Source organism: Cavia porcellus, unplaced genomic scaffold, assembly GCF_034190915.1.
Source record: "Cavia porcellus strain 051 isolate PalLab524CR breed Dunkin Hartley unplaced genomic scaffold, mCavPor4.1 scaffold_28, whole genome shotgun sequence".
Lineage (NCBI taxonomy): Eukaryota > Metazoa > Chordata > Mammalia > Rodentia > Caviidae > Cavia > Cavia porcellus.
In genome coordinates, this window is record NW_026947511.1 from 35,052,531 (window position 1) to 35,076,169 (window position 23,639).

General features: G+C 51.0%; 1 protein-coding gene across 12 annotated transcripts in view; it reads right to left on the reverse strand.

The window, feature by feature from the left end:
* Positions 1 to 23,639, reverse strand: part of Dlg5 (discs large MAGUK scaffold protein 5) — a 108,079-nt gene that overhangs the window by 43,638 nt on the left and 40,802 nt on the right. For 8 of the 12 annotated variants that reach the window (XM_063238751.1, XM_063238748.1, XM_063238752.1 and 5 more), the window contains exons 2-5: positions 17,737 to 17,805; positions 10,835 to 10,997; positions 8,585 to 8,728; positions 7,659 to 7,842 (exon numbers count right to left, since the gene is read on the reverse strand). In XM_063238751.1, the coding sequence (XP_063094821.1) occupies positions 7,659 to 7,842; positions 8,585 to 8,728; positions 10,835 to 10,997; positions 17,737 to 17,805 (560 nt within the window). The remainder of the gene's footprint in view (positions 1 to 7,658; positions 7,843 to 8,584; positions 8,729 to 10,834; positions 10,998 to 17,736; positions 17,806 to 23,639) is intronic. The other 4 variants (XM_063238749.1, XM_063238745.1, XM_063238743.1 and 1 more) reach the window with 3 other exon arrangements.

The following is a 23,639-nucleotide window of genomic DNA, read 5'->3' on the forward strand; positions in this document are numbered from 1 at the left end:
ACTTTTTATTGGTTTACTCCAGTTTTTATACCCTCTTGGTTCAATTCTGGTAGGTCATGTGTGTCCTGCCTGGAAGTCAAAAAAAAGATACTTTCCTATTGTTATTTCTAAAAGTATTTGAGTTTTACATTGGGCGTGACAGCACACACCTGTAATCCTAGCATTAGGGAGGCTGAGACAGAAAGATCGTTGCAAGTTCGAGGCCAGCCTGGGCTACAAAGTGAGCCCAAGGCCAGCCTGAACTGCATAGCGAGACCCTGTTTCACAAAGAAAAAAAAAGGAGAAAAAAAGTATTTGAATTTTATATTTCCCTTTTAAATCTTTAAACTACTTGGAATGTATTTCTGGGGAATGTGTGAGATGGAGACATAATATTATTCTCTTCTATAAATCACCTGACCAGTGAGTCCTGGCTCTAGAATGCAGACTGATCTCAGAACACCTGAATTCACCCAGATGCAGAGACTGACATTTAGAGGGCATTGAGTACACCGCCTGATGGTGCCCACCACAGCAAGACCAGAGGGGCATTCTATGAGGACATGGCTCATCCAGGGCCATCTTAACTGAAGGAGAGTACTCCCAACATTGGTCAACCCCTGCTCCTTCCACCCATTTCTCACCTCTATGGTGGACTGCCTGGACTGGGGGACAGTACCTCAAAATGCCAATAAAACTTAATTTCAGTGTTTCACTCTCTAAGCACCTTTTATGCCTGTGAGAACCCACGTGGTTCAGAGTCCAGTTACAGACAAGACACTGCTGCCATTCCCCGAGTTTCCCTCAAGGTGGCAGCCCTGGGCAGGGCAGCCAAGGCACTCCTACAACAGTCCTGCCTCCGGATTTCATTATGACACAAAACTCTTAAAGCAGCCTTGAAATGACAGAGATCGGGACCCAGCCTTCCTCCGTGGAGAGCCTTTTACACAGTACAATCTGGATTCACCATGGCTTGGCTTTTCCTCAGTAGGACACAAATGCCCTAACTTGAGGAACTTAGACTGGGGGCTGCGTGACAAATCAGGGCCTATGCAGAACTGACTCAATCACCTGCCACAATGTGCCACAAACTCCTGGGAAGACAAAGCAGCTCCAGGAAAGTCCCAGAGCAGAGATCCTTACTGCCTAGCTTTGATAATACGGTGGGGTCCTGGGGTTAGCAGAGGCCTTGGAGAAAAACTGGGCCGTATAGTTGCTTCCACAATTTCTTCCATTCTCCAGGTGAGAGGTGGCACGAGAAAATCTTGCTTCCTATGAGCCCAACGCCACACACCTGCGACTCCAGACCTCTGGTCCTCACTGTAGCCTTGGAGTCATACGTAACACAGACACCAAAGAGGTTCACAGGCCCCTAAACACCTCTTAGCTCTTCGCAGAATCATGGCTATGTCACCAGGAGCCTCACAAGGAAGTCTGCAGTCACAGTGAACTACAAAGAACTGACGGACAAGACTGTTAGTCTGTGATTTCTCCCATTCATCTTTAGAAGACTGCTCTTAGGTGGTACATGCCTATAATCCCAGCACTGGGGAGGGTGAGGCAAGCGGATTGATGTGAGTTTGAAGCCAGCCTGGCTCCACAATAAGCTGAAGGACAGCCTGGACAATATAGTGAGATCCTGTCTCAAAAAACAACACAAAATAACTGTGTTCATGGCAGACATGTTCCTATACACATGCACATACACAGTCATACACACCAGTGACAGCTAAGGCTAACAGAAGAGAATATCTGGGACACTTGGGAAAAGCATGTCAGCTTTCATGAATTATGAAAGAAGCCAGGCGTGGTGGTACACACCTGCAACCCCAGCATTTGGGAGGCTGAGGCAGGAGGATCCTTGCAAGTTCTAGACCAGCCTGTGCTACAAAGTGAGCCCAAGGCCAGCCTGAACCACAGAACAAGAGTCTGTCTCAAAAAGACAAAAAAGAAAAAAAAAAATAATTACAAAAGAAAAAAAAGAACAATTTAAAGAAAGGACAGAACAAGGAGGGGGAGAGTAGAAACTCTAAGCACCCTGTAAGTTGTTTAGATAAACTGGAGGAATGTATGGAAGAGAAAACATGCAACACCTTGGAATTGGCAATTTTAGTTCCAAGAATCCAGTTTCAAAATACATCTTCAAAAGAGTATGAAGACATATGCGTATCCACTGAAAAATGGTCTGCAGTAAGAAAAAAATGCTGACAATTCCAAACACCCAAGACATGGAGAAGTGGGGGCTGTACATTATTGCAACAACCTTGCTGGATGTCCAAACGAAAGGAAAACATGAGAACCCCATAACGCTCTGTAGGAAAATAAAAACAAAACTGTGCGTGGCATACATAACTCAGAAAACTGTGGAAGTGATTCTCACAGAAGCCAGTCACTTCTATTAAGTTAGACTGGGGCTGAGGTGGGGGTAAGTGTCTTCACTACAGTTTGCGACTTTTTTTCTTTTTTAACCAAAGAATGTGAATTATTTTAGTGAGGAAAAAATGACAAACACATCCTCTATTTTAATCCCAGGCTGCAGCCTGTCACTCCTATCCACAATCTCCTGGGCACGCTGGATGTAATCTACAGGAATCCAAGATGGCGCACGCAGACCAACAATGGAGATAGAAGCAGGGCTTTCAGCCCTCCTCCACCCCACTGCCCCACACACCACACACACAGGACAAAGCACCTGTCTGCTTCTCTCAAGTGGGCCCAGGGCCACCCCCCACCCAGGGTTGCCTCATTTCCTCTGAGATAAAATAGAGGAGGGAGAGGAGGCCTCACAAATCCCTCGAGCAAACATGCAAGTCAAACAGCGCCATTTACCCTGCAAGGGCCTCTTCAAGTTTACAAGGCGTGGGAGGAACCAGGCAACAAAACCAGCCTTGTCCAGGGAGGCTGACCTTTGACCTGGGGCCCAGTGGGGAGCGAACCTGTGGCCACCCCCATATGTCCTGCTTCCTCTGCCCCTGGTCTCCCTACCCGGAGATCTGCCCCAGGCCTGGTGAAGGCGAAGGTCAGCCAGGGAGAGCAGGGGGCCTGGCAGCTTCAGATCTGGGTCCAGAGATGGCACTTGCCAAAGAGCAACGTGCAGCGGAACTGACCCAAAGAACCTCAATGACCAATTCAAACGCTACCCATGCACCTGCTGCCACCAAAGGCCACAGCTAAGGGAGAAGACAGGAGAGCAGGGAATGGGACAGGACAGGAAAAAAGACTCCCCCACGTCATTTGCAGGGTGAACACAAAAGGGGGAAAGGGGGAGAGACACTGGAGTGTTTGTAAAACTCAAATAAGCCCTCAGGAGGCCGAAGAATGAGAACCAAAGAAACTTTAGCTCATAAGAGAAAAAAATTTGTGTTTTTGTGAGACAATAAGATATACGATTTACCCTTTAAAGTGTATGATTCAGTTGGTTTTTGGAGTATGCACAAAAATATGAGACCCCAAGGTTGGGTAACCACTACCACTTTGTACTGTAATTCTAGAACAATTTCATCACCTCAGAGCTAGGCATGGTGCTGCATGCCTGCAATCCCAACAATCAGAAGGCTGAGGCAGGAGGACTGCTTCAAGTATAATGCTAGCCTGAGCTACACAGTGAACTCAAGGCCAGCCTGCACCACACACAGAGACCCTGTTTTAAAAAAAAAAATTCACTCCCAAAACAAACCCATACCATCAAGACATCCTCCATTCCCACTCCCTCACCCCAGCCCAAAGCAAGTCTGTCTCTGTTGTTGATTCATCTTGCATATTTGGAATCAGTACGTACTTCAGGACTAGTTTCTTTCTTTTCCTACTGTAGTTTGGATTTAAAAGGTCCCTAAAAGCCCAGGTGTTCAAGGCGTGGTCCCAGGGTTCAGGGGAAGGAAGCAAGTGTGGTCTTGAAGGGAGCACTGGGTCCCTGGTCCCTTTCTCTCTTTGCTTCCCAGATGCTACGTGCTCCTACCACAGTGTATCACCTGCCCACAGGCCCGAGGCATGGGATTATCCCAGGTATCTGTTACAGAAGCAGAAAGCTGACGCATCTGCCATAGTACTCTGAGGGCTGAATAATACTCCATGGAAGGGATGAGCCATAGCTGCTTGTCAGTCATTATCAGTCGATGGACACTTGGGCTGTTCCCACGCTGGTCGCTACGACAGCTGCCGTGCAGACTGCTGTCTGCTAGGTCTGTGCGGGCCTACGCTTTCAGTTCTCTTGGGTACAAACCTAGGAAGAGAGCCGCTGGGTCACTGCAGCTACTGTTTAACTCTGCACACCTGCCACACTGTTTTTCAGTGACTGCACCATTTTCATTTCCACCAGCAACACGAGAGGGTTCTAATTTCCCCACAGCCTCTAGGAGGTAGATTTCACACCAGACAGATCTAGAATATAACTGCAACGACACAACTTGTCAAGTGCTTTGCACACAGGCACGTGGTGTTAGCACTTTCCACGACAGTCGTCTCCATGACACAATCACAAGTCCAGTTCTCTGAGCCAAGCAAACCCCGCTCTCACCATCAAAGCCTGGCCGGGGGATTGATTCCCTGGGACTAAGCAGAAGCCAGAAACACATGTACGACCATGAATCTGTCAAAGAAAAGAAAGCCCAAGCCCCAAGGCAAAGGTCAGCCAAGCTGAGTACAGACTGGCAGGCAAAGAGCAAGGAGCAAACTCCGAGTACAGACAGAGGGGCCCCCATTCCTCTAGTGGACAGTCACCCCTCAGCCTAGGACACACTGAGCAAAACGGGGTGATCACACTGCTGGCTGCAGGGCTCAGTTCCCAGCTAGACTCCTGCTATGGTGGCAGGCACACGTTTCTCCTAGGGACTTTTCCATCTCAGACCATCAATCTCAGCCCCAGGTAAATTCCATCCTCTGCCCGCAGTAAGTCCTCACTGCACACAGCTAAGTACCCTAATCAGGGGGCTCACAGAAAGTGCTCTGGATAGGTTCAAGTACATCCGCCTCGCGTCACTCATTGAGCCTGCCCTGGGTAATCCCCAGGAGACCTCAGTAAACATCAAAGAGAGAAAATAACCTCCAGACGCAAGCTTTCCAATAGAATATAATCCATCACAAAAAAACCGGAAATAGCTCAAGGATCAGTCAATAGCTGACTGGTTAAATCAATTACAGAATTACAGTGCTTTTATGTAACTCAATACTCTGCAAAACAATGAAGAAAAATTTGTACTAAGACAGAATGATGCACATGATACATTAAGAAAAAAACAATCCCATCTTATGAAACAAATTAGTAAGCTACAAGGGGTTCCACATGCACAGATAAAAATCTCAAGCTTTTTGCTGGCAGTTCACTCATGGTACTTATGGTAGTTATTTCTGTGGAGTGAGACTGAAAAAGTTTACTGTTAGCTGGGCATGACGATGCATGCCTATAATCCCAGTGCCCTGAGAGGCCGAGGCAGGAAGGTCACAAGTTTGAGCCCAGCCTAAGCAATTTAACAACTTACAAGGAATTGTTTCAAACTCTTAAATAATGTATAAAAGGACCTAGGAGTACAGCTCAGTGTGTAGACTCTGGGTTCAGAAAGAAAGCAATGTGCTCTCTGTTTCTGAACAATTTAGCCTTAAAGCTATTTGGTGAGGCAGAGCAAGATCAGAGCTGGGGGTTCTGATCCCCAGATGGTATCAAAGCCCATGGGGCTGAAGGAAGGACTGGGCAAGGGAAGGTGTGGGGAGGTGTGGGGACCCACAATGGGCAAGGGGCAGTGGGCACAGGGAAGGGTCTGGGGAGGGAAGTGAGGTGGGTATGCACAGGAACACTAAGAAGTAAGTGAACAGACCAAAAATAATAGGAACCAAATTTTTCACTGTTGCTTTAAAAGGGAACAACAGAGCTGGGCAAGATGGGGCACCCCTGTAATCTCAGCACATGGGAGGCTGAGGCAGGAGGACTGCCATGAGTTGCAGGCCAGCCTACACTACACAGTGAGTTCCAGGCCAGTCTGAACTACACAGTGAGAATCTGTCTCAAAAAAATAAAATAAATAAAATTAAAAGGAAGTAACAAAAAATGAAAAGGGAGAAAACTAGCATGAAGCTGAATTAGAACTGCAAGTGTCAGTATGAACTCATGGTTTTTGGATACTTAGCTGCGTTTCCGTATCTGTGTGTGTTCACCTGTTCCCACTCCTGTTTACTGGGAAGGACTGGTATCCAATAGCTATGAGCACACCCTGGCCTCAGATCACCTTCCTCCCTACTACCCCCAGAGACAGGATCTTACTACACAGTCCGGACTGGACTCAAACTCACGATCTTCCTGTCTCAGCCTCCACGGCGCTGCCACACTCGAAGAGATCCTGCTTCTCAATACCATCTGCCACCAAGAAGAACAAAGACTCCTTGGAGAAATCAGTGGTTGATGGGGAGATTGTAAAATGCGCCTGGAATATCATTTATGCCCTAGAGTAAGGAAGTACTCCAAGCAGGCAATGAGCAGCAAGTGTGAAGAAACCACCACCGGCCACAACGATGAGAAGCACTGAGGAAAACAGGGAACCCTGAGTCCACAGACAGGGAGGCAAGGATCTCCATGGCGGGGAGCCTCAGGCAACAGACCAGTCCCAATCCACAGGACCCACTGGACGCAAGGAGGCAGACCCAGCGCCGCCCCTCAGACAGTCCCGGCAACTGCACAGACAGCATCAAGCCGGGAGGCGCAGACACAGCCAGGCTGAGGGAAACCCTAGAAAACTACTTGCCTGCGCTTCAAAGGCACCAAGGTGAGGCACGTCAAGGAAGGAAGGCCTGGAGAGGGGCTCCTAATCATAGGAGCCCAAGAAGCCACACATCCTCAGGCAGGCTTTACCCTGATTGGTTCCTTTTCCTCTGAAAGACAGCACTCCCAGCCGGCACGAGCGTTCGTGTGCCTCCCCTACAGGAGAATCCTCTCCTAAGAAACACACGCTGGTGTACTGGGGGGTAACCAGTTGGTAAATTTCTGAATGACATGGGCGAGGCACTGTGTACACTTGCAGATTTTCTAAGAACTTGTAATAGTTTCACCATTAAAAAGTTTTTTAAATCATAAAAGCAATGAAAATAACCATTATGCTAGATTAACAGATGAGTTTAGATGATTAGCACCAGCTTTGTTTCTTCTGATCAAGCCCCAAGATTCTGGCAAATGAGCTCTCCTGGGCCAGATGGGCCACTCACAGAAACCAGGGCTCTGGTGGGGCCACTACGCAAGCGACCCAAGAGCTGGAGAAAGGGACGAGATCCCCTGGCAGTGCAGGGCAGGTTGAGGCAATCACAAAAATGCTCCGTTTCCTGTCTCCCTCTCACGTGCCCACGCTCCTTTTCATCTGTAATCTCACAAGATCCACACAAAGGAAATGACCTGCAGAGCCCTGCAACCCAGACCCAAATCCCTGTGCTTCACAGAGGTCACTTTTCTTGGCAGCCCCAAGACATTCTGACCTACACACAGCACACGTGACTGGATGACTGACGTCTGTCCCCTTCATGGGTCGCAGCTCCCAATTCAGGACGGTGAGGACTGTGGGTTTGCTCACAATATCTGGTACCTCCCATGAGGCCTGAGTCCCAGAAACCTGCTTCAAATGACCACATGAATGAAAACTACAAGGACACGTGGGTGGGCAGGTGGGTGATGCCCCTGGCCTGCCAGCCCAGCCACCTGGTCCTACCTGCTGCTGCTGGGCCCGGAGGTCACCGATCTCCTTCTGGTCCTCCTCATGCAGCCGCTTCATGTCCTCCCAGGACTGCTGCAGCAGGTTCCTCTCCCGCAGCAGCTGCCCATTTTCCCGCCGCAGCATGTCCACATCGTCCTTCAGCTGCGTCTGGTCGCTGAGGAGCCGGCTATGGAGGGTGCTGAAACACATCCCACAGACTGTGAGCCCCAGCCAGCCTCCCCCTACCCCACCTCTAGGCATCATCAGTTCCTGCAAGTCCAACAGCTCCACAAAAACCCTGGACAGGAGCCCACGGCAGCCAGGCCAAAGCCTGCAAACAACTACATTCCTTTTTTTTTTTTGACACAGGGTCTCACTTTGTAGCCCATGCTGGCCTTGAGGTCCCAGCAGTCCTCCTGCCTCAGCCTGCCAAACTGCAGGCACATACCGCCACACCCAGTTCCCACCACTTGAACACCTGACAGCAGAATGGGAAGACCCTGTGCACCTCCAAGGAAAGAAGACAAGATTCAACATGACACCTTGAAGTACTGGAGCGGGGGCGACCACCAGCTGCGGAGCAGGCAGAGAACCTCAAAGCAGCTCTGGGGGGCCAAGACACACCCCACCTGCTGTGCCAGAGAAGCAGACTGCGGTACAATGATGACAGAGTCCAGAGACCCGGCCCTGACCTCCTGCTGCATGCTGCGGGCAGCCTTCCTATCTGCCAGGCTTCTGAAGCGGGCAGGGAGTAATGGAAAGGGTTCACCTTCTCCTTCCATACTTAGGCAAATAAGGCTCAAAGCGTAATTCCTACTGGCTGTCCGTAAGTGGCAGAGGCAGGAGCTGGACTAGAGCTAGAGGCTGTAGCTCAGGTACAGAGACATAGAAGGACAGAAGGCAGCGATGGGCAGCAGGCAGGGCCCACCAGGTATACTCACTGGTAGAAGTCGGTCTCCTTGGCCACCTCCTCACACCTTTTCAAGGCGTTGGTGTGTTGGTTCTGCAGACTCTGCAGGTCTGACATGGCCCGCACACACTGGATCTTCAGTCTCTCATAGTCAGGGTTCAGCCTACGATAGGGCCTGGGTCGTGAGCAAACGCCCATGAACACCAGCCCCAAGACTCTCACTGACCTGGGCTGAGCCCAGCCTGGTAGCTCCCACATGCAGGGCTTCCCTGGCCCATCTAGACCAGGGAAGCAGGATCCTGTGAATGGAGGGAGCTGCTAGCATCCTCCACATGGGCCTGGAGGACTGCGGAGGGGCCACCTCATTCCCTAGGAGCCTCCCAGAGTCCATGCCACAGACCTGGGTCCACCAGCAACCTGGGAGGAAATTTATCCTGTCTTCAGAGCATAGATCTCAATCTCGGGTGTACCTCAAGATACCAATGCCTGGGCTGAGGATATAGCTCAGTGGCACGGCATCTGTGTGACAAGCACAAGGTCCTGAGTTTGATTCCCAGTTCCAAAAAAAGAAAACCATACCAATGCCAGGCCAATTATATCAGGATCTCTGGGGTGACACCCCCAAACTGAGGACTTTTTTTTTTCTCAGTGCTGAGCTTCAATCAAGGGCTTCACACATCACATGCTAAAGTTCTCTGTGACCGAGCTATAACCCCACAATTGATTTCAGCAGGTGCAGGGGGGGCGGGGAATCCAAATGCAGCCAAGCTTGAGAACACTGGTTAAGAGTGGTGGGTTTCAAGGTGGGGCTCTCAGCCCAGCAACACTGGTATCATGGGGGAAACTGGAGAGGGGCTCCTAATCATAGGAGAAGCAAAACGTCAAGCTAATACTCGAGGAGGAGGCTGAGGCAGGAGAACTAGATATTAAGAGACCAGCCTGGACTACACAGTGAGCTCAAGACCAGCCTAGGCTGCTCAAGAAGATCCTGTCTCAAAACAAACATTAAAAAAATAGAAAAGTAAATTCTCAGGCTTAGCCACTGACCCTCTGAGTCACAAGTTCTCCATCAAAGAGGGGACAACTAGGAACCTGTCTTAAACAAGCTCACAGGGGCATCTTGGTGCATGCTTAAGTCTGTGAATTCCTCTACAGCCAAGTCCCCAGGGCCAGAAAGTAAACACTTCGGACTTGGTGGACTGTACCCTTATCTGATGTAACCACCTGACTCTGCCTGAGAGCACAAAAGCAACTAAACACAAAATGTAAATGAACGAGCATGGCATCGTTCCAATAAAACTTTACAGGCAGCAGGCCACATTCAGTGACTGCAATGCGGCAACCCATCAGAGGCACACATGCCAGAAGCACAGACCTTGAATGCTCGTAAAAGAAAGGGGATTAAAATGTTCAAACCAAGCCCCTCTCCAGCACAGGAGCTGAAAGATAGACTGCCCTCAGTCCTTTCTCCTCCAGAAGTCCTTGCAGGTCACAGACCCTGTCTCTGACCTACCCGAGGGCTCTTGGCATCTCTCCCTGAATCCCAACAAAAGCAGCAAAGGATTTCTACAAAATGACAGTGATACCAAGCGGGATGGACCTGCTTGAGATACACATGACAGAAAACAGTTAATGTGTTTACAAACCACTCCAAGTACCACCGGCAGTGAGGTTGGCTGGGGGTCTTTGGGAAGACAGCGAGATGAATATGCACACTCAGGTCCAGCAACAGGAGGGGGAGACAGGAGACAAAGAAAAAAGCATACTATCCCAGGGCCAGAAGGTAGGAGCACAGAGAGGGGCAGTGACAAGCCAGAGGCCTTCCAGCCAACCTAGAGGCACCAAAAGTGGTTCAAGGGCTTTCCAGCTGCTGCCTAGACCACTCGTCCTAACATCATCCGGAAGGCAAGCAGAAAGACCTGGAAAGCAGCCCCAAGCCCCCTTGCCCCAATGTGCACAGGTGCCCAGTGCTCACACAAGCCCACCATGATTGGAGGCCTCTCCAAAGCACCACAGGGATACACATAATCTTTCCTCCCAATGCTTAGGTTGTGCAAGTCAGGCCATTGGTTCTGATTCTTACTTGCAGGAAACGAAAAAGCCTTGTGCCAAGTGGCTCTGGGAAATCTAAGGACAGCAGGTTTGGACACGGTGACACCCAGCCATGCAGCCTGCGTGCTAGGAATGCACTGCAAGGGCCTGGGGGTCACGGCATTGGCATCAGGACAACCCCCCACCACCACTAAACCTCGGAGCTGCGAGCAGAATTGGGTATGATTACCTCTTGTCGAAGGTCGCCCCGTGAGAGGCAAAGGCCAGGCGCTTCCGTAGCTCATTCCTCTCTCGGGTCATCAACTGCAGCTGAATGGAGAGGTTTTCTACCTTCTCGTTTACCTGCTGGTCGGCAGGGAGGGGCAGCGGGGATGGTGCCTTCCCAGTGGTGCCTGTGGGCAGGTAACAAAAAGTGAGCTTATATCTGGATGGCACTGTCCTGAGCCTGAGGCATGTTAGCTACTCATAGCCCTGCAGGTGGGTCTTCAGCAACCCCTTGCCCAGGTGAGAACAGTTTGTCACAGCTAGCATGAGATGGAGCTGAGGCCCAGATCCAGGCCCTCTGGACTGGCTCTGATACCTCCACAATAAACAATCTGCATCTTCACCTTTGCATCTTTGCCTGGTCTGAGATGCCAGCTATTGCCAGTCATAGACATGGCACAGGAGACAGTAAGCCATGAGCAGAGGCCTGGGGAGGAAGGCACACCTGGAACCTAGCACTAGAACATCTGCCCCAAAGCTGGGGCCCATAACAGTCCCTCATTGCCCACCACTATGGCTGAACACGGGGCTCAGCCTTTGCCAAAGGCCAGCCTGGGTGTGCCAGCACAGAGAAGGCTGCTGACCACAGCTGAGCCCAGTGTAATGAGATGCAGGAAGTCCCAGGGCCTCAGATTGCCTGGTCCATCCCAGACCTCATCACCTGTGTCCTGCACCAGAAGCTTCTGCAGGGAATCCCAGGCATTGTGCTCTTACTGAGGGTAGCAGCCAGCTCCACCTCTTACAAGCTGCAGACTCATATTTAGGAAAAATGCAATTCATCCATCCAGGGAGATAGCATTTCATTCAAATAGCCAGGAAAAGAGACTAATCTGTCCGTGAGAATAAGTCCACCTGACATCTCATCTCATCCTCAGGGAGGTCAGAGGAGCTCACAGCGGCCACCTCCTGCTGTGGATGGAACTGGGGAAGAATTTTCACTCCCATTTGGCAAATGAAACCACAGAGAGACAAAGCTTATATCTGGATGGCACTGTCCTGAGCCTGAGGCATGTTAGCTACTCATAGCCCCTCCGCTTTCGAGAAAACCAAGGAGAGACAAAGCGGAGGCAGAACAGAGGAAGGGCCATCAGAACTGTCCTTCATGCATCTGCCTCCGTGTTCAGCTGGGCAGACCTGGGCAGCTGGCCATGCAGACCACAAAGCGCATGTTCACAGCTGCTGAGCACGGTCAGGTGCTGGGTTCTGCAACACATACCCCTCTCCTCACCTCTTCAATCCCATGGCTCCCTAAGGTCTGTGTTTGCATCCCCACTGAGGATGCTAAAAGACCACATGGCCAGAACATTGGCAACCTCATGCAAACTAGGCTGTGACAGCACAACCACTATGGTAGAGTGCCACCTGATGAGAGTGGACTTCCACTTCCGGGCCCTGCCCCAAAGGTAAGGAACATAAACTGCGAGGCCTGCCAGGCTGAGAACTGCCAGGCAGCATGCTCTTTGACTTGGCCTCAATGTACTTTTCCCTTCACTAAGCAGGGAGAGAGCTCAAGACACCACAGGGGGACCCCAAGATGAGTCCCAAGATGTGTAAGTCATGAGGTTCCAAAAGAACAGCAAGTTTCTCCCATACTAATTCACCCTTCACTTTCAAATAAACTTTTAGTACTGTTAAAATAAATACATAACATAACATAGCAGAACATAACAGCAAGCATTGTGTTTATTTGCATTTCAGGGTTGAAAGATGTCACGGGCACAAAGAAGCCTGTTATCCAAATGGGGGCCAGCACCTCAAGCCTTACCAAGACCATCTGAACCCCTCCCTGATGGGGGAGTGCACTACTTCACAGCAAGTCCATCAGACCTCTCTCCCTGGAGTTGTTGTTTTTGTGTTTCTTCCAGTGACCCTACATTTCCTCAGGGGACCTCAAGGCAAAGGGATCTGAAAACTGACACCAAGTCCCCTTGCTACCTACCAGAATGACTAGAATAAAAAACAACCATCTCCAAATGCTGGCAAGGATGCAGGGAACCTAACAAAAAAGAAACTCTCAAACACAGCTGGTGGGAGTACCTTATCAAGGTACCATATGCAACCCCATAGCACCCAGCAATCCCACTCCTACGGATTGTACCATGAGAAATGAAATTGATGCTCACCCAAATATCAGCACAGAACTGGGGGGCAGCCGCTGGAGAACGGATGAACAATGGTGTCGCCCCCATACAATAGAATACTACTCAGGAACAGCAAGGTAAGAACTCCTGAAGCACGGGGCAATCTGGGAGGCCTTACGCTAAGCAAAAGAAGTCAGACTCACAAGGCTGCGTTTAATATGACCCTGTGCAAATGACACTCTGAGGAAGCCAAAACCACAGGCACAAAGTCAAGTTTAACAGTTGCCTGCAACTGAGGCTGATTACAAAATTCCAGAAGAAAATAACCAAGTCTCAGGAAGAGTTCTTCCAGGTGAAGAAACTAGTCTGTATCTTAAAAGGTGCCACTGGTTACATGATGGCATGTATTTGTCACAATTCAAACTGTGAGTGAAAGAGATTACATTTTACTGTATGCAAATTATACCCAAAACATGACTTTAAACATTTTTTCCCATAAGTTAAAAACTGTCAATGTGGACCCCTGAACTGGATCCACGGTCCCAGGAGTAAGGGAACAGCAGAGAAGTATCCACCCTCACTGAAACTATTATAAACAATTTTTCAAAAATAAAAACTAATATCAAGCGAGATATCAACGAAAGCCTTCAGGCTCCCTTTCCCCAGCACCATCATCCTGCCCTGTGCAGGCCTTCCGCATTCACATGCAAACACTCAACACTCTCAGACTTCACTCCTTCCCCTTCTCCAGCCTGGCACCACTAGGAAAGCAGCTTTTCCTTGCTTTGGGTTTATTTAAAAGGCCCCAGAGGATGCTGGGAGATGTCAGGAAAGCCAGCACAAGGCTCTGCATCATGAACAAAAAACAGCCACCACCAGGGTCTGGTTGTGAGAGGAAAAGGGAGGTGCACAAAGGAGCAGGCACAACAGCAGAGCTGGGTACCCACTGCACAAATCCTCAGGCAGAACGTGGGCATCAGACACACCCAGCCAGCCACATCCACAGCCCAGGACAAACAGTGCCAGCCAGGGCTGCCCAGTGTCTATGTGGAACCACCGAGTTTTCACCCACCACAGCTGCACTTGTGAGCGCCTGAGAAACGCAGACTTTCAGGTCCCCTTACTACTCAGAAGCCTTGAGGTCACCTGGTGTCTATAATCTCAGGAGGCCTCTGGTCTGGACCAAAGCTGTGTCCACTGGCTGGAGTGGCCTTCCTCTCCCTGTTTTACTGGCTGTTCAATGGCCACTGCTTTTCAGAAACCCAAACCAAGAAAGCAGCAATGGCCCACTGCTGCCCGTAACACCGGGCTCCATCTGAGAAGCACTGTTCCCAGAAGGTGCAACTTAAGCACCAGCTTCTCCGGGAAGCTTTCCTTGATCCCCTTTGTCAGAACTTACAGCACCTTTCCCAGGGCGACTTCGCGGTGGTTTCTGTCGGGCAGCCTACTCACTCACCTCTCTCCCACCACTCCGCCTCGCTGGTGGCCAGGTAAGGCTAGGACCCATGCCTCCGGGCGACCCCTGTGGGCACTGAACGAGTCTCCAAAGGAGGAGGTGTTCCTACATGCCTGGCGAATTGAGAAATGACAGGTTCCCAAGGGCTGCCCTGGTTGAAAAGGCTGTCCAGGGAAGAGTCGGACAGAGGTCATGGGGAACAGCCCAGCTCCTGATGACTCACCAGGGTCCCTTCTCTCTCGTAGGAGGAATCCTCGCTGGACAGGAAAAGCCCTCCAGCTCCTCCTCCTCCCACTCACCATTAAGGTTCACTTTGTGAACGCTGCCCAGGGATCTCTCGTCCCTTCCTCGAAACCTCCCTAAGTACCAGGATGAGAAAGAAAAGGCAACTGCGAAATCAGGCAGGATGAATGGGGGAGAAAAAAGCAGCAACTACCAGAAGAGAGTGTGATCTCCCAGGCTGCACACAGCAGGTTAGGCACCGGCCCAGAGGGTACACAGAGCTAGCAGAAAGGACCCTACAAAAAGCCTAATGCATTGTCGGCAGGGCCCAGGTCAGATGGATCCAGCAAAAGCTCCCCAGAAGCAGACCCCCAGGGACCCGTCAAAGCCTGTCCCAGATGCTCCATCCTCTCAGAAACCTCAAAGTTCTCCACAGCCAGAAGGGTGAAGTCCAAGTACCTGGATCCCACACTAGTGTCCAAGCGCTGCTGGGTGGAGGCCTGGCTTTTTGCCGCCCACAAACTGTGCACAGAGCAGCCACAGAGCTGTTCTCAGTGAAAGGAGACCCCACCCCCCACTCCCCTCCACAGGGACTCTGGAAAGGTTTCTGCTCACAAGAAGACATTAGAGCAGTAGTTCCTAACCTTTCTGGTTTGGTACAATATAATTTTCCCAAAGGAGATAGAATAGGGCGGCGGGTGTTTGAGTGATTCAAGTGCATCACATTTACTGCACACTTTATTTCTATTATTATTAAATTCTCATAAGGACCTTGAAACCCTGATCCTCACCTGTACCATTGTCAGTAAGATTCAAGCTCCTAGAAGAATCTAATGCCTACAGATCTGACAGAGGCGGAGCTCAGCCCATGACACCAGCGATGGGGAACAGCTGTGCATATAAATGAAGATCCGTGCCCACTGTCCACCTCCTGCACTGCTGCCTGGCTTCTAACAGTGGCCAGGGGGTTGAGGACCCCTGCATTAGAGGGACTGGCCCTCTTTTTCCTCTGGCTGATTTGTGACAGTGGTTCCTATGTGGGTGCTCCTAGCCACAGCTGGCTACACAGCACCTGAAATGTGGCTCCTGCAGCTGAGAAACTAGAAATTTAAATTCCATTTAACTTCAACTTATTTCAAGTTAAACAGCGAGCTATAGCTAGTGGCCCTGGACACTGTCAGGTCTGTCTGTGACATGCAGAACTGCAGCTACAGACATCCCGCCACCAGCCTGAAAGAGGAGGCCTGAGCAGTGGCCAGGCTGGGGTGCAAGGCCAAGCATTTCCTGACTGGCTCAGGCAGGGTGGGAAGAGCAATCTCAACTGCGAATGGAGACCAAGACAGCAAGACTGGGTTCCCATGGAGCTGAGAGCGCTTTGTGCAGAAGAAATGCACCAGAGCTCGCAGCACTGAAAAGTTGGGCAGCATTACAGGAGAAGCCACTATCAGACAACCTTCACCAGCACTGCTTGCAGCCTGCCTGGGACTCCCAAGGAGCATAAGGGCCATCACAAGGGCCACACCACTTGACCTTGTAGAGCCAACAGATGGGTCACCACCATGATGCTTCTCCCAGAGGACATGCAGCTCCAGCAGTAACTGCTGTGGGAGGAGCGTGCCTCTCACCCTAGGAGAACACACACACTCCCAGGAGGGGAACTGCAGCAAAGCTGAGAGCTTACCAATTTCTGTTAGATCCTGAGGTGGGAGGTGAGTCACTGCCCCACCATGTGCTTCCTGAAGAGCCCAACCATTTTCAAGATTCTCACACTTCCCTGAAGACTGACCTCCCATGCAGGACCAGGGGAGCCCTGCCCAGTGGCCCAGAAGAGGCCTCCCTGAACCCCAGAAAGGCTATGAGTTAAACTGTGGTCCCCAAAGATGTTAAAGTCCTAACCCAGAAAACATGACTGTGACCCTATTTCAAAATAGACCTACCCAGTAAATTCAAGGTCAGCCTAAATTACACAGTTAGACCCTCTCTTTTAAAAAAAAAAAAAAAATGAATGAACAAATGAGAAACCTGCAGACAGACACATGCTAGTGCACACACATGAACACACACAGGGAGAGCACTATATGATCACAAGGCAAGGAGCGGGGCAATGTGTGTACAGGTCAAAACTGCCAGCTGCCTCTGAAGAGCTAGGAGAGAAGCCTGCCAGAGATCCCATCCCAGCACCTGCACAGTGTGCCCTTGCTGACCCTTTTCTCTCAGCACTTGTGGACTGAGACAGGGACTGTCTGTTGCTTAGTCCTGGCAGCCCTGGAAGACTCACAGGGGATCTCCTGTTGGGACCTATCTGCCTCTCCCATCACACTGAACTCCCATGTTGTCATGGTAACTTAATGGTCCTAAGACCTGGGAGCAAAATGGTCACAACTGCCCTATTCACCACGACATCCCAAGCCCACCCCAGCATACCAGCAAAGTTCAGAAACGACCTAAGAGAGTGACATCAGCCCCTGACTTGGTGCTTGGTGCCACAATCATGCGTATGGGTCTTCCCCTCTGGGAAGACACCAGGAGGAATGACCCTCCTTCCCCATCTCTGCATGAGAGAAAACAAAATAATTGCAGCTTTGAGGCCTACCAGTTCAAAAACTCCAGGATTCAACCCCCAAAGTATATCCATCCTTACAGTTGGAGTGGGACATGAGAAGTCACCCCAAAGGCTGGGTGGGTCTCAGAGGCCAGGAAGGTTGAAACCATGATACAGCCTTCCGAGTGGGCCCATCCACAGTGACCCAAGGCAGGACAGCCTCACCTCCTAGGCTTCAGGGGCCCAGGCTCAGAGAACATCGAATCCAGGACTAGCTACTCCTGCTGGGGGCAACATCCAGCCCTTCTTAGAGGACGGCCCGAAAAGGGATTGGTCTCACAGGTTCTGGGTGTTGAGGTACCATAAGCCCTAGGGAAAGGGAGGCCAGCCTCCCTGAGAAGACTGGACCCTAAAGGAAATGAATCGTAAACACGTGTCTCCCCACGTCTGCCTCCCTAGCGCTGGAAGATGATCCCATGGACAAACAAGCCCAGAAGTGTCCTATGCAGTCCAGCTCACATCCGTATCCCAGCCTGTCTTGTGTCCTCCAGGAAGGAGGGACTCACCCACACTGCTGAGGGAGCTGCTGCTCTCCGAGTCCGAGGGCATGATGGACAGGACGCTGTAGGTAGACCCTGGGGACAAGAAGGGGAGATTGTGTGTTACTAGCCCAAAAGGGCCACTTGTCCACACCCCAGGCACTGTCAGCTGATCTCAGCCAACACAAAGTTGTACAGGGCAGTGCCACATCCATGCCCAACAGGAGACACCCTGGAAGGATCTGGGCTTGGGTGTTTCCACCTGGTCTCATGCTTTATTTTGCCCACACCTGCTAGAGATGGACTGATGGGCAGGAGAGCTTGGAGTCGACTGCTCACTTCTTGCAGGGCCACCTGCGGAAAGGCATGCCCAGGGACTTCCATGCCCTGGATAAAATGGGCCTGGGCATTTCCTGTAGTTTTATCTGCATGCTTCCAGCTCCCATGCAGAGGAGCTGGGACAATAAGCTGGGATCCAGTTGGTCCCCGCAAAGGCTGCTGACGGGCTTTGGGAAGTGACTAAACATGAGGGCTCTAACTTCACTGATCATAATTCAATGGCATTATTGGGAGTTGTTGGAAACACGAAGTGGGACTTAGATGAAGGAAGTAGATCCCAAGGATGTGACCTTGGGGACTAAATCTGATCCCCAGCCCCTTCCTCTCTAGTTTTATCCATTCTCTCTCTCTGCTTCCTAGCTGCCATGAGATGGGCAGCCTTTCTCCATTTCATCCTCCTACCATGATGTTTCTGGTTTGCCACAGGCCTAAAAGCAATGGATCTAGTTTACCATGCACTGAAACCTCTGAAACCATGAGCCAAAATAAACCTTTCCTTGTCTAGGCTGTCATTTTCAGGTATTTCTCTGGCACCTCGGCAGAAAGCTAACACAGCACACCTGAAACACCAACCCACTACCTGTTCTTCCCCCGATGGTCCTGCTCTTATGTCCTATCTGTATTCAAGCTCAGTCCTCAGTAATTTAGTCACTGTCTTTCCTCTTAGCAAAACATACTTAGGCTTGGAGTGTCACTCAGGTATACAACCTGCTTAGCACGCATGAGGCTCTCAGGCCAATGTCCAGAACTAAAAATAAAAAGGATGGATGGATGGATGGATGGATGGATGGAAGGAAGGAAGGAAGGAAGGAAAAAAAGGGGAAAAAAGAAAGCAAAAGGTTATTTTTAAAAATGTCACTAAAGGGCTGGGGATTTAGCTCAGCGGCATAAGCGCCTGCCTTCTAAGCAGGCAGTCGTGAGTTCGATCCCTGGTACCGATAAAAATGAAAAAGACAAAAAAAAAAAAAATGTCACTAAAATCAGAGTAGCACATTTAGGAGGAGAGGTCCACATTAATACTGTCAGTTCCTGGTACGGGAACACAATCTTCATGGTTTGGTTTCAGTTCAAATGTTTTCAAAACCAGATGTAACCCGCACAACACCGGGAAAAGCAGAGCAGCTCCTGGGCCAGCTCTGCCAGGCACCAGGGCCTGGGTTGCATACAGCAGCAGCCGCAGCCAGCTGTACTCTGTCTCCTTGCCGGTGCTCGGCAGAGGTCGGCCCACGTTCATGTCAGCAATCCCATTTCCTGCTGATGAATGGAAACCATGTGCTCCACTCTCCAAAGTGCAGCCCAGACGAGAGGAAACGAGAGGGCAAACCGAGGAGAGACTAGACTGGGAGTCCCGGAAAGCACTACACGCGAGACGGCTGGTCGACGTGGTTGGTCACAGGAAACGAGGCACCGGGAGGAATACAGTGTTTTGCTTCTGGAACCCAAAGAATTGTAGAGTGGGCAGAGCGGGTGAGCTGGAGATGAGGTTTTTGCAATAAAGGCTTTGAACAAGCCGCAGGGCTCTGGTGTGAGAGAGCTGCCAAGAGCTAAGGAGATCACAGACTCCAGAGACAGAGGGGCCAGGTCCTGCACACACTCAAAAAGGAGGCGTGGAGAGGAAGAGCTGGGGTATCAGGGAGGCAGAAAGAAGGTTACTCCAGAGCTGGTGGGCTCTAAGGCTGAGGAAGGAGACCTCCCAGGGACAAAGAGACTTTGGGACAGGGAAAGGAGAGGGTTTGGGTTGTGGAGAGAGAAACAAATAGCCCTAGGATAAATGCATAGCATGGGGGGCATACGGTAGTGAGTGCCTGTGATCCCAGCACTCTGGAGGCTGAGGCAGGAAGACTGAGTGAGTTTGAGGCTAGCTTGGATTTGGTGCATTCACGGCTAGCCTGAACTACATGGTAAGATCCTGCTCAAAAAGCCAAAAAAATAAAGAAATGCACGGTAGAGAGTTAGGCATATACCCGTCTGAAGAAGAGGAAGGGGAAGAGAAACAAGAATAAAAGGACTTCAGGGATAAAAGGAATCAGAATGGTGGCCTCTGTATGGAATTTTCTGTGAATCCCGGAAGCACATTAAGCGCTCAGCGTGGACTAAGATTGAACTAGGGTAGCAAGTAGGAGACTGCCGCCCAACGGGACTGCCAGTGGATTGCGCATGTCCCGGCCCCGCCCCCACTCCAGTGTGTGAAGCCCGAGCTGTCTCAGATGACAGGGCAGGAAGGAGAGGCAGGGAGGCACAGGGCAATCTATGCATCACCCGCAGGGAGGGGAACCTGAGCACCCCATTCAGCTGGCCTCCTTCTAAAACATGAATGAACCTTGTTCCACCTCCTGATTTCCAGTCCAGCCCACGCGATCCATCCTGCTGTGCCTGCAACTCCCCTGCGCTTTTGTTTCAATAAAACAAGGAGTATCCCCAATCACCTCTCTTCCCTATCACACCCATTAAGCCCAATGCGATTCAGGCAACCCCCTGACACTTTCAAGGAACAGGCATCCAACACTATTTCCTAAACTTAACCATCATCTTTAAAAAGAAAAAAAAAAATTTTTTTTTTCTTGCTATAGGGGCAAGGAAGGCTAGTTGGCTGCTATGCCAGTGGACTATTTTGAAACATGCCTACTTGGGAAAGCGGATATAAATTAAACTCCCACTCACACCTCCAGAAATCTCTGTGCCGACCCCTGCCTGTGACACTGGCAGCCGGTGCTCTGGCAGACGCCACGGCAGGGACAGGACATTTGCTCAGTTATCATCGTTGGCACCAGCAGTGCCCATCTTCCTGTAAACCATCCCTCCCTTCAAATCATCTCTCTCCTCCCCCGTACACGTCTCCACTGTTAATTAAACTTGGCAGGCTCCCTTTTTTCTCTCCACCCATCTCCCTCTCTTGCTGAGGAAGTCCACGACCAATACATTCTGTTCCTCTGCCTTGTCCCCCAAGTTCTAACTAGGCTCTGGGGCCCATCTGGGCCAGCGTGACATCTTTATCTGCATCTCTGGGCATCACCCACCCCTAGCCTCGGTCAGCTGGCAGGGTTCCCTGCAGCTAGTGGGGGGTAGTGATTAAGATTGGACAGGACCCAGCTTTTACAATGTTCCCAGAGCCTTGGACGTCATTAAGGGGGAAAAAAGGTCTCGAAGACGACATTGTCTTGGTCACACTTTGTCTCTGTGGCTATTGTCATAAAGGCTGTGTGGTGAGAACCGCGGAGAAAAGGCAAGAAGGATCACCTCCTGCAGTCACGAGGTGTCCTTTTAGGATGTCCAGCGTCATCCAACTCTGAGTTTCACAATCAAATCCAAAGGCCAGCAGGTGACCCACCTCGTCCCAAGTACACACCTTGCCTGCTTGAAGTCCAAGGGGTTCAATGTGGTCCTGGGAGGAGGAACGAGGAGCAAGGTGCACCTCCCAGATAAGTCCAGCCACCAAGGACTCAGACTCAGTCACAAACACCAACCACCTTCATGCCCACCACCCAAGTACAGGCCCATGCTGAGAACCTGGGAGGACCCGGGGAGAGTGGAGGGATGAAGGATAATTCCAGAAAGAGCAAGCCTGAGACCGGCTGAGATGAACCCATGGCACAAGGGCCACAGGATGCCAGAGAGGTGTCACCAGCTGGGATGCAAATGCAGCTCCCCAGGGCAGAAGCCTTTGGGAGCCAGCCGGCCTGGTGATCTTCTGGGACTGATCCAGCCACAGGCATTGTCTGTGTCCTTCGCAAGAACCCAGCCCTGCTAATCTGTTTACTCTGTGACTCAGCCCCACTGGGTCACAGAGACCACTTCAAAAGAACTTCCAGTAAAGTCACCCAAGCGATAAGGGAACGCCCCAGGCTCCCAGGCCCCCTCCTGCAGCCTCAAGGCCGCCCAGGAGAGATGCTTCCAGTCCCTGCCCTCCCCTGTCCACCCGGAGGTGTAAAGGACTGGTGACTCACACTTCCACCCTGGAGACCCACAAAGTGTAGGGACTTGCTCCAGCCTGAACCAGCACGCAGGCTCCCTGGACTTTGGAAGGACCGGGGCCAGCAGGAGAAAAGCTGGCACTGAGAAACCGGGTCACTCGGAGGCTGTCCCCTCTACTCAGCCACCCAGGAAGCAGGAAGGAGAGATACTGTGCTTTGGAAGCTCCTGAGACCTCAGAGATAGCAGGAGGCACCACCAGGCACCTGTCCCATGCCTATCTCCTCCAGCTGACACCTTAAGAGCCACAGCCCTGGGACCCAGCGGGGTCTAGTTTTGCATGTGTCTAACAGGCTCCCACATGTGTCCTGTGCCCACACGGCACTGGGCCAGGGTAGAAAGAAAGCCAGTCAGAGGTTGCTCACCTGCTGTGAAACTCAAGAGGGCCCTGCCCCTCTCTGGACCTCAGGGACAAACAATACAGTAGTGAATAAACCCAACCCTTGCCAGCCTCCCTGGGCTCTGCTCCCAATCTGCCCTTACCAGCTGTGTGTCCTCAGGTAAACCACTTGGCCTCTCTGTGCCTCCATAGCCTTATCTGGAAATGGGATACACAGTATGCCTATCTCCTGCAGCTGTATGAGGATCGGGTGAGTCAGGGCCCAGAAAGTACCTAAAACAGCACCAGTCACAGCCAGTGTCCCTTCTCACCCTGCCATTCTCCATTCCCAGATCACCTAAGTGGAAAGCTGTGACAAAGTGATGAGATCATAGTCCATAAAAGCCGCCCACCAGACTGTGTGGCACTCTATAATAATAATAATGATAATAATAATAATTGCAGCTAATAGGTACCAAGTGCTATTCAGTGCTGGGACTGTGCTTTAGCATTGTGTACATGCACTGCCTCAGTTAACTTCTATGACCACCCCGAGGTTGTCATTAAGTCTACTTTACAGAGGAGGAAACTAGGGTTGCAAAAATTAAGCAACTTAGGGGCTGGGGATTTAGCTCAGCGGCATAAGCACCTGCCTTGCAAGCAGGCAGTCATGAGTTCGATCCCTGGTACCGATAAAACGAAAAAGACAAAAAAAAAAAAAAAAAAAATTAAGCGACTTGCTCCTTAGGGGCAAAGAGGACCCAATTCCAGGCAGGCTGCCCCGATTCTTGCACACAACATTGCTGCTGAGCTTTGAGGCTTGGAAGAGTAGTGAGGGAAGACTTCGTGGAGGAAGAGGCCTAGAATGGCCCTGGACAAGCCCTGAGATCCGGGATAAGCTTGGAAGAGACAACAGAGGGAACTCATTTCCCGTGCAAGTTTACAAGTCCTAGAGCAGAGCTGGCCCCACTCAGGGTCCCGACCAGCTCTCTGAGAGTGTGCCTGTCTCACCCTCTCCTCCCTGCACTGAGATGACACTACAGGCACCGAGAGGGCTGAGCATGGGGCTGAAGCGGGGAGGAGGAGGGGACAGGGAGGGGCTGTGGCTTCCTGGTCCCCTGGATAGGGTGCTCAATGCTGGGCGTAGAGCAGCTCCTGCTCAGTCCACAGCCAGGGAGGCTGGAAGTGAGTGAGGCTGAGACCCACAGTCGGAGGCTGACAGACCCAGACATTTAAGGCAGGCCTGGGGTGACCTTGACCCTGGGATGCAGCAGTCACAGACACAGGCTGCCAATCAGGGAGG